Genomic DNA, 10803 nt, shown 5'->3' on the forward strand with positions numbered 1-10803 from the left:
GCAGTACCCCTTCCGAGGATGACAAACTGAAAAAAGTTGACAAAGAGATGAGATCCGGAAAGTAGATATTTGGAAGCACAGGTAGTAAAACAAAGTGCTGTTGGAAGTAAAGTGAGCAGGAAACTGGTAACGACAACAAACAAAAGCTTAGGTTAGGAGAGCAAAGCAATCACAGACAGGATATCCATTGATAACAAACTACCTAGCAATGATATCATGAGGGATGGCCCTTAAATAGGGTAGTAGACCATGTGATCTAAAGTCTTAAAGGGCAATAACCGTAATGTATATGAACAGCTATAGAACATGACAAAGACACAGGTGATTGGAATACTTGGTCCATTGGCGTGGATATGGTCCTGAGGAGAATTCTTGGATTCCGCATGATGACTCATCTCAGCCTTCCACAGGCAATATCCTATGAAAGCCAAATTGGTTTCCCTAAAGGAGGGGGTACTGTCATATCTATACTCTTTACTTGTACCTTTATTTCATAAGCTCCTCCCATATGCTCACTACTATATAAGCCAAACCTATCAACCAGACCTTGCTTGAATTATTGCAAAGCTCCTGTGGATTAATCCTCTCATTGAATCCTGCTCCTTTGCATACTGCTAAGTCTCTACACTGTTAAGTTGTGCTGCTCTATGTGTTTGGCAGATTCTCTGGGTCTCCTACCTTTTGCTCTGCCTGCTTGCTTTCTAAGGATCTAACATTTCACTATTCATGTATAATCAGCCTCCAGTTCTGATAGGAGTTCAGCCTCTCCACAGACTTTATCATCTGACTGCTTTCATCCACTGCTGTGTGCAGTACTGGTAATCAACATCACATTCCAAGATAAGACTAGACAGGAGGATTCATACTTATAAAGCGCGGCTAATCAACCGTAAGGGTCTCAAGGCGCTGCACATTTTATCGTCCTCGGAAGAATGAAAGGGTGAGTGGACCTCGCCGGGGATCGAACCTGCAGCCCTTGGGTTGCTACAGAGCTCAGCCACAGTGCCTTAGCATGCTGAGCTATCTGTCCGGCTTGCATATCTTTTTCTCTATTGGTTTATGCACAAATACCATATATAGAATCTGCTATATAAGTAAACAATTTACAGATCAATCCATCACATCACTGATCTGTGGCTTTTCTAATAGCTACACATACTGCTTAAATTAACCTGATCAATTTCTAATTACCAAGATTACAGGAAAAGAGACTTTAAGTAAACTCTATTTTAACGCAAAAAACTAAACTGAGGAAATCTCTGTTTAAATGTTGCAGACAAACTATACTGTTCCGATCAGCCAATAGAATGCGAGCTCAATCTGATTGGCTGATTGGATCAGCCAATCGGATTGAACTTGATTCTGATTGGCTGATTCCATCAGCCAATCAGAATATTCCTACCTTAATTCCGATTGGCTGATAGAATCCTATCAGCCAATCGGAATTCGAGGGACGCCATCTTGGATGACGTCCCTTAAAGGAACCGTCATTCTTCAGTTGGACGTCGCCGGAAGAAGATGGGTCCGCGGTTGAGGTCTTCAGGATGGAGCCGGTCGTCATCGGATGAAGATAGAAGATGCCGCTTGGATCAAGATGGTTGCCGGTCCGGATCGCCTCTTCTTCCCGGATAGGATGAAGACTTTGGAGCCTCTTCTGGACCTCTTCAGCCACCGGATGATGGATCGCCAGCCCCCGCTTGGGTTGGATGAAGATTTTGGAGCCAGGACGGATCGGTGATACTTGGTGAGGTGAAGACAAGGTAGGATGATCTTCAGGGGCTTAGTGTTAGGTTTATTTAAGGGGGGTTTGGGTTAGATTAGGGGTATGTGGGTGGTGGGTTGTAATGTTGGGGGGGGTATTGTATGTTTTTTTTTACAGGCAAAAGAGCTGAACTTCTTGGGGCATGCCCCGCAAAGGGCCCTGTTCAGGGCTGGTAAGGTAAAATCAGCAGCAGACACTCCCTCCCAGACCCTCCCAGCTCCTGGGCAGCAGCCATTTTAGATTCATTCTGATCCTGCATTCTTAGTGAGAGGAGGGATAGTGTAGCTGCTGCTGATTTTATAGGGAAATTGATAGCTAGGCTAGTGTATTCAGTGTCCACTACAGTCCTGAATGACTCATCTGATCTCTGCTGTAAGGACAGCACCCCAAAAAGCCCTTTTTAGGGCTAGAACATCTTTTTTTTTTTTGCCTGTGTAATTTTGACTGTGAAACATCAGTCTGCTAGTGTAATCTAATTGCAGTTTCCTGCCTGCAGTGCCACCACTCATATCTGTTGTAACAGTAGTGTAAATTATGTAAAAAAAAACTTTTTGACTGTAAAACATCAGTCTGCTAGTGTAATCTAATAGCAGTTGCCTGCCTGCCAGCGTGTGTGCCAGGCCCACTTGCCAACTAGTGCCACCACTCATATCTGTTGTAACAGTATTGTAAATTTAAAAAAAAAAAAAAAATTTTGACTGTGAAACATCAGTCTACTAGTGTAATCTAATTGCAGTTGCCTGCCTGCCAGTGTGTGTGCCAGGCACACTTGCTAAGTGCCACCATTCATATCTGTTGTAATAGTAGTGTAAATTTAAAAAAAAAAAAACTTTTTTTGACTGTGAAACATCAGTCTGCTAGTGTAATCTAATTGCAGTTGCCTGCCTGCCAGCGTGTGTGCCAGGCCCATTTGCCAACTAGTGCCACCACTCATATCTGTTGTAACAGTAGTGTAAATATTTTTTAAAAAAACTTTTTTAATGTAAAACATCAGTCTGCTAGTGTAATCTAATTGCAGTTGCCTGCCTGCCTGCCAGCGTGTGTGCCAGGCCCACTTGCCAACTAGTGCCACCACTCATATCTGTTGTAACAGTAGTGTAAATTTAAAAAAAAAAAAACTTTTTTGACTGTGAAACATCAGTCTGCTAGTGTAATCTAATAGCAGTTGCCTGCCTGCCAGCATGTATGCCAGGCCCACTTGCCAACTAGTGCCACCACTCATATCTGTTGTAACAGTAGTGTAAATTTAAAAAAAACAAAACTTTTTTGACTGTGAAACATCAGTCTGGTAGTGTGATCTAATTGCAGTTGCCTGCCAGCATGTGTGCCAGGCCCACTTGCCAACTAGTGCCACCACTCATATCTGTTGTAACAGTAGTGTAAATTTTGTAAAAAAAAAACTTTTTTGACTGTGAAACATCAGTCTGCTAGTGTAATCTAATTGCAGTTGCCTGCCTGTCAGCGTGTGTGCCAGGCACACTTGCCAACTAGTGCCACCACTCATATCTGTTGTAACAGTAGTGTAAGTTTTGTAAAAAAAAAACTTTTTTGACTGTGAAACATCAGTCTGCTAGTGTAATCTAATTGCAGTTGCCTGCCTGCCAGCGTGTGTGCCAGGCCCACTTGCCAACTAGTTCCACCACTCATATCTGTTGTAACAGTAGTGTAAATTTTTTTAAAAAAAACTTTTTTGACTGTGAAACATCAGTCTGCTAGTGTAATCTAATAGCAGTTGCTTGCCTGCCAGCGTGTGTGCCAGGCCCACTTGCCAACTAGTGCCACCACTCATATCTGTTGTAACATTAGTGTAAATTTTTTTAAAAAAAAAATTTTTTGACTGTGAAACATCAGTCTACCATTGTAATCTAATTGCAGTTTCCTGCCTGCCAGCATGTGTGCCAGGCCCACTTGCTAAGTGCCACCACTCATATCTGTTGTAACAGTAGTGTAAATTTAAAAAAAAAAACGTTTTGACTGTGAAATATCAGTCTGCTAGTGTAATCTAATTGTAGTTGCCTGCCTGCCAGCGTGTGTGCCAGGCCCACTTGCCAACTAGTGCCACCACTCATATCTGTTGTAACAGTAATGTAAATTTTAAAAAAAAAACTTTTTTGACTGTGAAACATCAGTCTGCTAGTGTAATCTAATTGTAGTTGCCTGCCTGCCTGCCACCGTGTGTGCCAGGCCCACTTGCCAACTAGTGCCATCACTCATATCTGTTGTAACAGTAGTGTAAATTTTGTAAAAAAAAAACTTTTTTGACTGTGAAACATCAGTCTGCTAGTGTAATCTAATAGCAGTTGCCTGCCTGCCAGCGTGTGTGCCAGGCCCACTTGCCAACTATTGCCACCACTCATATCTGTTGTAACAGTATTGTAAATTTTGTAAAAAAAAACTTTTTTGACTGTGAAACATCAGTCTGCTAGTGTAATCTAATTGCAGTTGCCTGCCTGCCAGCGTGTGTGCCAGGCCCACTTGCTAAATGCCACCACTCATATCTGTTGTAACAGTAGTGTAAATTTTGAAAAAAAAACTTTTTGGACTGTGAATCATCAGTCTGCTAGTGTAATCTAATAGCAGTTGCCTGCCTGCCAGCGTGTGTGCCAGGCCCACTTGCCAACTACTGCCACCACTCATATCTGTTGTAACAGTAGTGTAAATCCGCCACTCCATCTCTCTTCCGGAGCAGTTCCTGCTCATCTGCCCACAGTCAGGTGTCTGTCAAGGACATGTTTGAGCGTAAGAAGCCAAAGTCACAAAGTCACCCCCTTGACTGGCGTCTGAAAGCTGGCTGGTCTGAACTCTTAGCCCGCCAGCTTTTACCATACAAGCTGATGGAGTCTGAGGCGTTCAAAAAATTTGTAGCTATTGGCACACCACAGTGGAAGGTACCCAGCTGAAATTTCTTTGCACAAAAGGCAATCCCCAAACTGTACTCGATTGTGCAAAAGGAAGTAACCTTACCATGGGTCCCAGACCGCACGTCTTCTAATTCTCTGTCTGGGAAATGATATATCTATCAAATCTATCTATTTATCTATCAAATCTATCTAACTATCAATCGTATCTATCAAATGTATATTGCATCTATTGATCTATGTAATCTATGTATCTATCTATCAAATCTATCTATCTCATGGCCGGACTGTTTTGTGACAGCCACTTGTGTTTCAGCCAAATGTCCATCCGACAAATGTCCGTTGGCCAAATGGCTGTCGGCTAAACGTCCCGCCATGATTGCACTCGCAGTGCCCCAAATTTGAAGTAGGAGGACCGACCAAGCATCTTTTTCCATCTCCCGGTTCCTAAAATCCATGCCATATACACCTCCCCCGATAGGGGGAGTAATAGGTATTAAACTGATCAGAATAGTACTACTTAACACACCACTCATATCTTGTGCCACAGTAGATTGCACGCGCAGTGCCCCAAATTTGAAGTAGGAGGACCGACCAAGCATCTTTTCCATCTCCCGGTTCCTAAAATCCATGCCATATACACCTCCCCTGGCGCCGCAACTGCCTCTGGGAACCTTACCATGGGTCCCAGGCCGCACGTCTTGTAATTCTCTGTCTGGGAAATTATATATTTATCAAATCTATCTATTTATCTATCAAATCTATCTAACTATCAATTGTATCTATCAAATGTATATTGCATCTATTAATCTATGTAATCTATGTATCTATCTATCAAATCTATCTCGTGGCCGGACTGTTTTGTGACAGCCACTGGTGTTTCGGACAAATGTCCGTCGGCTAATAGTCTGTCCACGATTGCACGCGCAGTGCCCCAAATTTGAAGTAGGAGGACCGACCAAGCATCTTTTTCCATCTCCCGGTTCCTAAAATCCATGCCATATACACGTCCCCTGGCGCCGCAACTGCCTCTGGGAACCTTACCATGGGTCCCAGACCGCACGTCTTGTAATTCTCTGTCTGTGAAATTATATATCTATCAAATCTATCTATTTAACTATCAAATCTATATAACTATCAATCGTATCTATCAAATGTATATTGCATCTATTGCTCTATGTAATCTATGTATCTATCTATCAAATCTATCTATCTCGTGGCCGGACTGTTTTGTGACAGCCACTGGTGTTTCGGCCAAAGGTCCGTCGGCCAAATGTCCGTCGGCTAAAAGTCCGGCCACGATTGCATGCGCAGTGCCCCAAATTTGAAGTAGGAGGACCGACCAAGCATCTTTTTCCATCTCCCGGTTCCTAAAATCCATGCCCTATACACGTCCCCTGGTGCCGCAACTGCCTCTGGGAACCTTACCATGGGTCCCAGACTGCACGTCTTGTAATTCTCTGTCTGGGAAATTATATATCTATCAAATCTATCTATTTATCTATCAAATCTATCTAACTATCAATCGTATCTATCAAATGTATATTGCATCTATTGATCTAAGTAATCTATGTATCTATCTATCTATCAAAACTATCTATCTTGTGGCTGGACTGTTTTGTGACAGCCACTTGTGTTTCGGCCAAATGTAAGTCGGACAAATGTCCGTCGGACAAATGGCCGTCGGCTAAAAGTCCGGCCACGATTGCACGTGCAGTGCCCCAAATTTGAAGTAGGAGGACCGACCAAGCATCTTTTTCCATCTCCCAGTTCCTAAAATCCATGCCATATACACCTCCCCCGATAGGGGGAGTAACAGGTATTAAACTGATCAGAATAGTACTACTTAACACACCACTAATATCTGGTGCCACAGTAGATTGCACGCGCAGTGCCCCAAATTTGAAGTAGGAGGACCGACCAAGCATCTTTTTCCATCTCCCGGTTCCTAAAATCCATGCCATATACACCTCCCCTGGCGCCGCAACTGCCTCTGGGAACCTTACCATGGGTCCAAGACCGCACGTCTTGTAATTCTCTGTCTGGGAAATGATATATCTATCAAATCTATCTATTTATCTATCAAATCTATCTATCGTATTTATCAAATGTATATTGCATCTATTGATCTATCTATCTAATCTATGTATCTATGTATCTATCAAATCTATCTATCTCATGGTTTTGCAAATGGACTGTTTGCGGTTGTTTTGCGGTGGGTTAAATGGGGAGTTTGGTCTGTCACTGTGAAGCGGGCGTAACCCTTACACTACCTGATCGATACAACATCATACCTGATGTTTTAAAGCACGTTATTCCAAACAATTTAGGAATGTTAGGTGATTTATGCCCTTTATGGCTTGCATCAACTATGTAATTTTCCGTGGGAGTTTTGCCATGGATCCCCCTCTGGCATGCCACAGTCCAGGTGTTAGTCTTCTTGAAACAACTTTTCCATCACTATTGTGGCCAGAGTCCCTGTGGGTTTTAAAATTCGTCTGCCTATTGAAGTCTATGGCGGTTTGCCCGGTTCGCCCATTCGCGAACAGTTGCGGAAGTTCGAGTCCGCCGTTCGTGAACGGAAAATTTTAAGTTCGCAACATCACTACTTAAGAAGAGTGAAGCGCACTGGATTTACATGATTCTATGTATCCTAAAGGAATGAATAGAGATATCGAGTGGAATTTATTTTTGTAGATATTCTTTGCTGTCCACTAATGTATTGTTTTTATTGCAATTTCATTAAACAACACTAGGTGGGAATGTAACATAAGCAATTTTGCTGGAGAGATGTATGAAGGGGTTAAGAAGAATGTTAATGAGAATGCTAATGAGACACCTGGTGCAGTTTATAAAGGTGAGCATTATTGGTATAACCTGTTATGACATGAGTAAGGGCAGAAGGTCCGAAATGTGGTCATTACTTGTTCCCTCTATGCTGGAATAAATTAAATTTTTGAATTGAATCCACAGTGCTGCTGTTCTTCCATTTTATATTGATTTCTAGGGTTGCAGGCCCCTGCAGCGTGCACGTGAGTAAAGAAAAAATGTGCTGGAAAGTGTGATTGACTGTTTGACATTACAAATTCCCTTCCATTTTTATTTCAGCTTGAAAAAAATTGAAATCTGCTTGCACCAAAAACAAGGGGTAAAACAGATTTCGCCAAAATACAAAGAAGTGTACCAATAAATTCAAATATAAAAATATGTTTAAAAATATATAAAGATATATATATATATATATATATATATATATATATAAATGTTTGTAAAATAATAATAATAATAAAGAAAATAATAAAACAAAAATATACAAAAATAAATACAAAAATAAATTGAAAAATAGTAAGTTGCAAACAGCAAGACTATATATGTGACAAAATAACTATTTTACTAAAAGGAATAAGAACTAGAGGGTTACCGTCCACAGGTGGCAGTCCCACAGGTCTCCAATGACTGGAACAGAGAACAGGCAGCTAATCTTGGTATGACCAGCTAGACAATTCAGTAACTATAGCATAAAAGAGAAGAAGACAGTGCCTCATAGGGTAGACCAACAAAACAATGGATAATAAGGACAAGGGGATAAAAGCTACGCACAAAGTGGAAAGCGCAATGAAAGTGCAAATCAGGCAGATCGGGTCCTCAAAGTCGCCCGACAGACTTGCTCACAACGGTACTCCCAGGGTTCGTGGAAGGATGATCACACACAGCCACATGACTAGATTCACCTGGACCACAGTTTCTCACAAAGCAGTAGTCATCTCGTGCAACGGCAACACAGTGATCCACTCAGGGAAAGATGACAAGAGACCGCACACAGCGATGGACTCTGCAGTAGTGACCAGCTCCACTTAAGGGTGCGTCTTAAACTTCCAAGGAGATTATGAGTGAATAGGAAGTGATTGCCATGAGGAGGAGGGTTAGCTGGATACAGAGTATACCAATTAAGTGATAGTCTGATGAAACAGTGCTGTGACACTGAGAAACGCGTTGCTTGCTATATGCCTACCTGTTTTATATATCAATAAATGGTTTTAACTGCTGCTGCTTGGAACTTTCCTCTACTGGGGAATCCCCTTTTTAACAGCTATCACTTAATTGGTATACTCTGTATCCAGCTAACCCTCCTCCTCACTGCAATCACTTCCTATTGACTCATAATCCCCTTGGAAGTTTAAGCAACACCCTTAAGTGGAGCTGGTCGATACTGCAGAGTCCATCACTGTTTGCGGTCTTTTGTCAGCTTTCCCTAAATAGATTACTGTGTTGCCGCTGCCCGAGATGACTGCCGCTTTGTGAGAAACTGTGTTCCAGGTGAATCTAGCTCTGTGACTGTTTATTTCAGCATGTTTGTTTTATTGTGTGTCAGTATATGTGAGTGACAGTGTGTGTGCTTGTGTTACAAATGGATGCACACATTTCATTGAATTCATATATTGTGCTACAAATGGATGCACACATTTTGTTTCATTCAATAAAAGCTGATACCAGAATAATACAAAAATATCAGTATGTAAAATTATGTAAATTTACTGTACATGTCCATAAATACTATACACACAGCTAATATATAAAAGATCTAGGATATCTTACTAACATTTTATGTTATGTTACAATCATATATATCTTAATAAAAAATTTAAAAATAAAGTTCTAAAACTCAGTGTTCAACAATACACATCAACATTATAAGTATCTTCTAAGTTTATAACTTAAACTTTAATATCTTATAAACATATACATTTCCTATATAAATATTGTCTACGTTTTAAGACTATTTCACAAATATGTTAATATTGTTAATTGTGTTAAATGATAACTAACTATTCTATATATAAAAAAAAATGTTGCATCTGTGAACATGGTTCATATACAGAAATATCAAGTGAAATCTTTTTTAACATTCTATATAGAGTACCAGTAACATTTCTGATGATTTTAGATGAACTCTTTTCATTTGAAACTAAGTGATACAAGAGCTTGTTTCAGTTTTATGTTGCTAAAAATCAAAATAACAGTGTGCAGACTCGGGTAAGCCATATAAACAATATAAAGAACTGATAACCACATTTCACTTTTGGTCTCTATAACAAAACTCCATAGGTTTACAGCAACAAAATAGAGGATATGGAAAAACAAGAAGGACAACAAATTTTTAACTGCACTAAAATGAGCCTCAATGTCAGGATTATGGAATCCTGAGTCCTTGCTGGTCATATTTCTGGTGTGGTTCCAAAGGGATCTAATCAGAAGAGAAATTGCAAGACAAAATATTGGTAATGGTAAGGAAGACCCTATAATGTCAGTGGCAAATTGATCAATCATATTTATGTTCACGTGAATCTCCTCCTCACTCGTGTTACTGAAGTCATTTGTAAAATATACAATATGAAATTGCAAGGCAGATAATAAAGAGGGCACACTGGTTATAAATGAAGCTGCCACAGACACCAAATACAACCAAGGAAACATACTGGATATGTTCAGTTTCACGTAGATGAATAGTCTGTAGTTATAACTTGTGATCTTCACGCAGTAGAAAACACAGAGCAGTGTAGCAAACCAGATGGAACAGAAGGTTAGAAACTCTGAGAGTGCGAGAAACGTTTCTGCAATGGGTTTAGTTTTGCTTTCCAAGGGTATCAAGATAAGAAAATTTACATTAAAAATCTCAGTGACCAGAAGAAAAAATCTGGCTAGTCCCAAACTTGTTATAATAATATCAACTGTTTGTATCTTTTTACATTGTAGCCACCAAATGCAGTTTATTATCACAACAAATCCATTGAAAATGAGTCCTATTAAAGTCAGAAATCCACAGACGAACAGAAATAAAGAGCTGAGCAAGGGATACATGATGCTTGTTAGGCTATCTATTCATTTAAATGTTGTTTTATATTCACTTACTCTGAGGGAATGTATAATATTGACAGCTTACATATATGATTATATCTAATGGTCACAGCTGTAGGCCGGCTTCCTTATTATACATATCTAGAGAAATGAAAAACCTGCCATAGGATTTGCATGCTTCCTGCACTTTTTGCTTATTAAATTCTGTAATATTGTGTATTTTGTAGCTGGACTAATCTTTACTTTATAAATGTTTACTGCCAGTGAGCTAAGCAGGCAGCTTATTTCAACCACCCATGAAAACAAAGGGCTAGATGATATCATTCG

General features: G+C 40.3%; 1 protein-coding gene across 1 annotated transcript; it reads right to left on the bottom strand.

Annotated features, from left to right (window-relative positions):
* Nucleotides 1–9576: 9576 nt before the first annotated feature.
* Nucleotides 9577–10479, bottom strand: LOC128656887 (taste receptor type 2 member 40-like). The gene has a single exon (XM_053711052.1). It carries the CDS (start codon nucleotides 10477–10479, stop codon nucleotides 9577–9579), a length of 903 nt encoding a protein of 300 aa, XP_053567027.1.
* Between the last annotated feature and the right edge of the window lie 324 nt (nucleotides 10480–10803).

Source organism: Bombina bombina, chromosome 4, assembly GCF_027579735.1.
Source record: "Bombina bombina isolate aBomBom1 chromosome 4, aBomBom1.pri, whole genome shotgun sequence".
Classification (NCBI taxonomy): Eukaryota; Metazoa; Chordata; class Amphibia; order Anura; family Bombinatoridae; genus Bombina; species Bombina bombina.

Coding starts and splice junctions, on each gene's coding strand:
- LOC128656887 (XM_053711052.1), bottom strand. CDS start 10,479: ATGTATCCCTTGCTCAGCTCTTTATTTCTGTTCGTCTGTGGATTTCTG.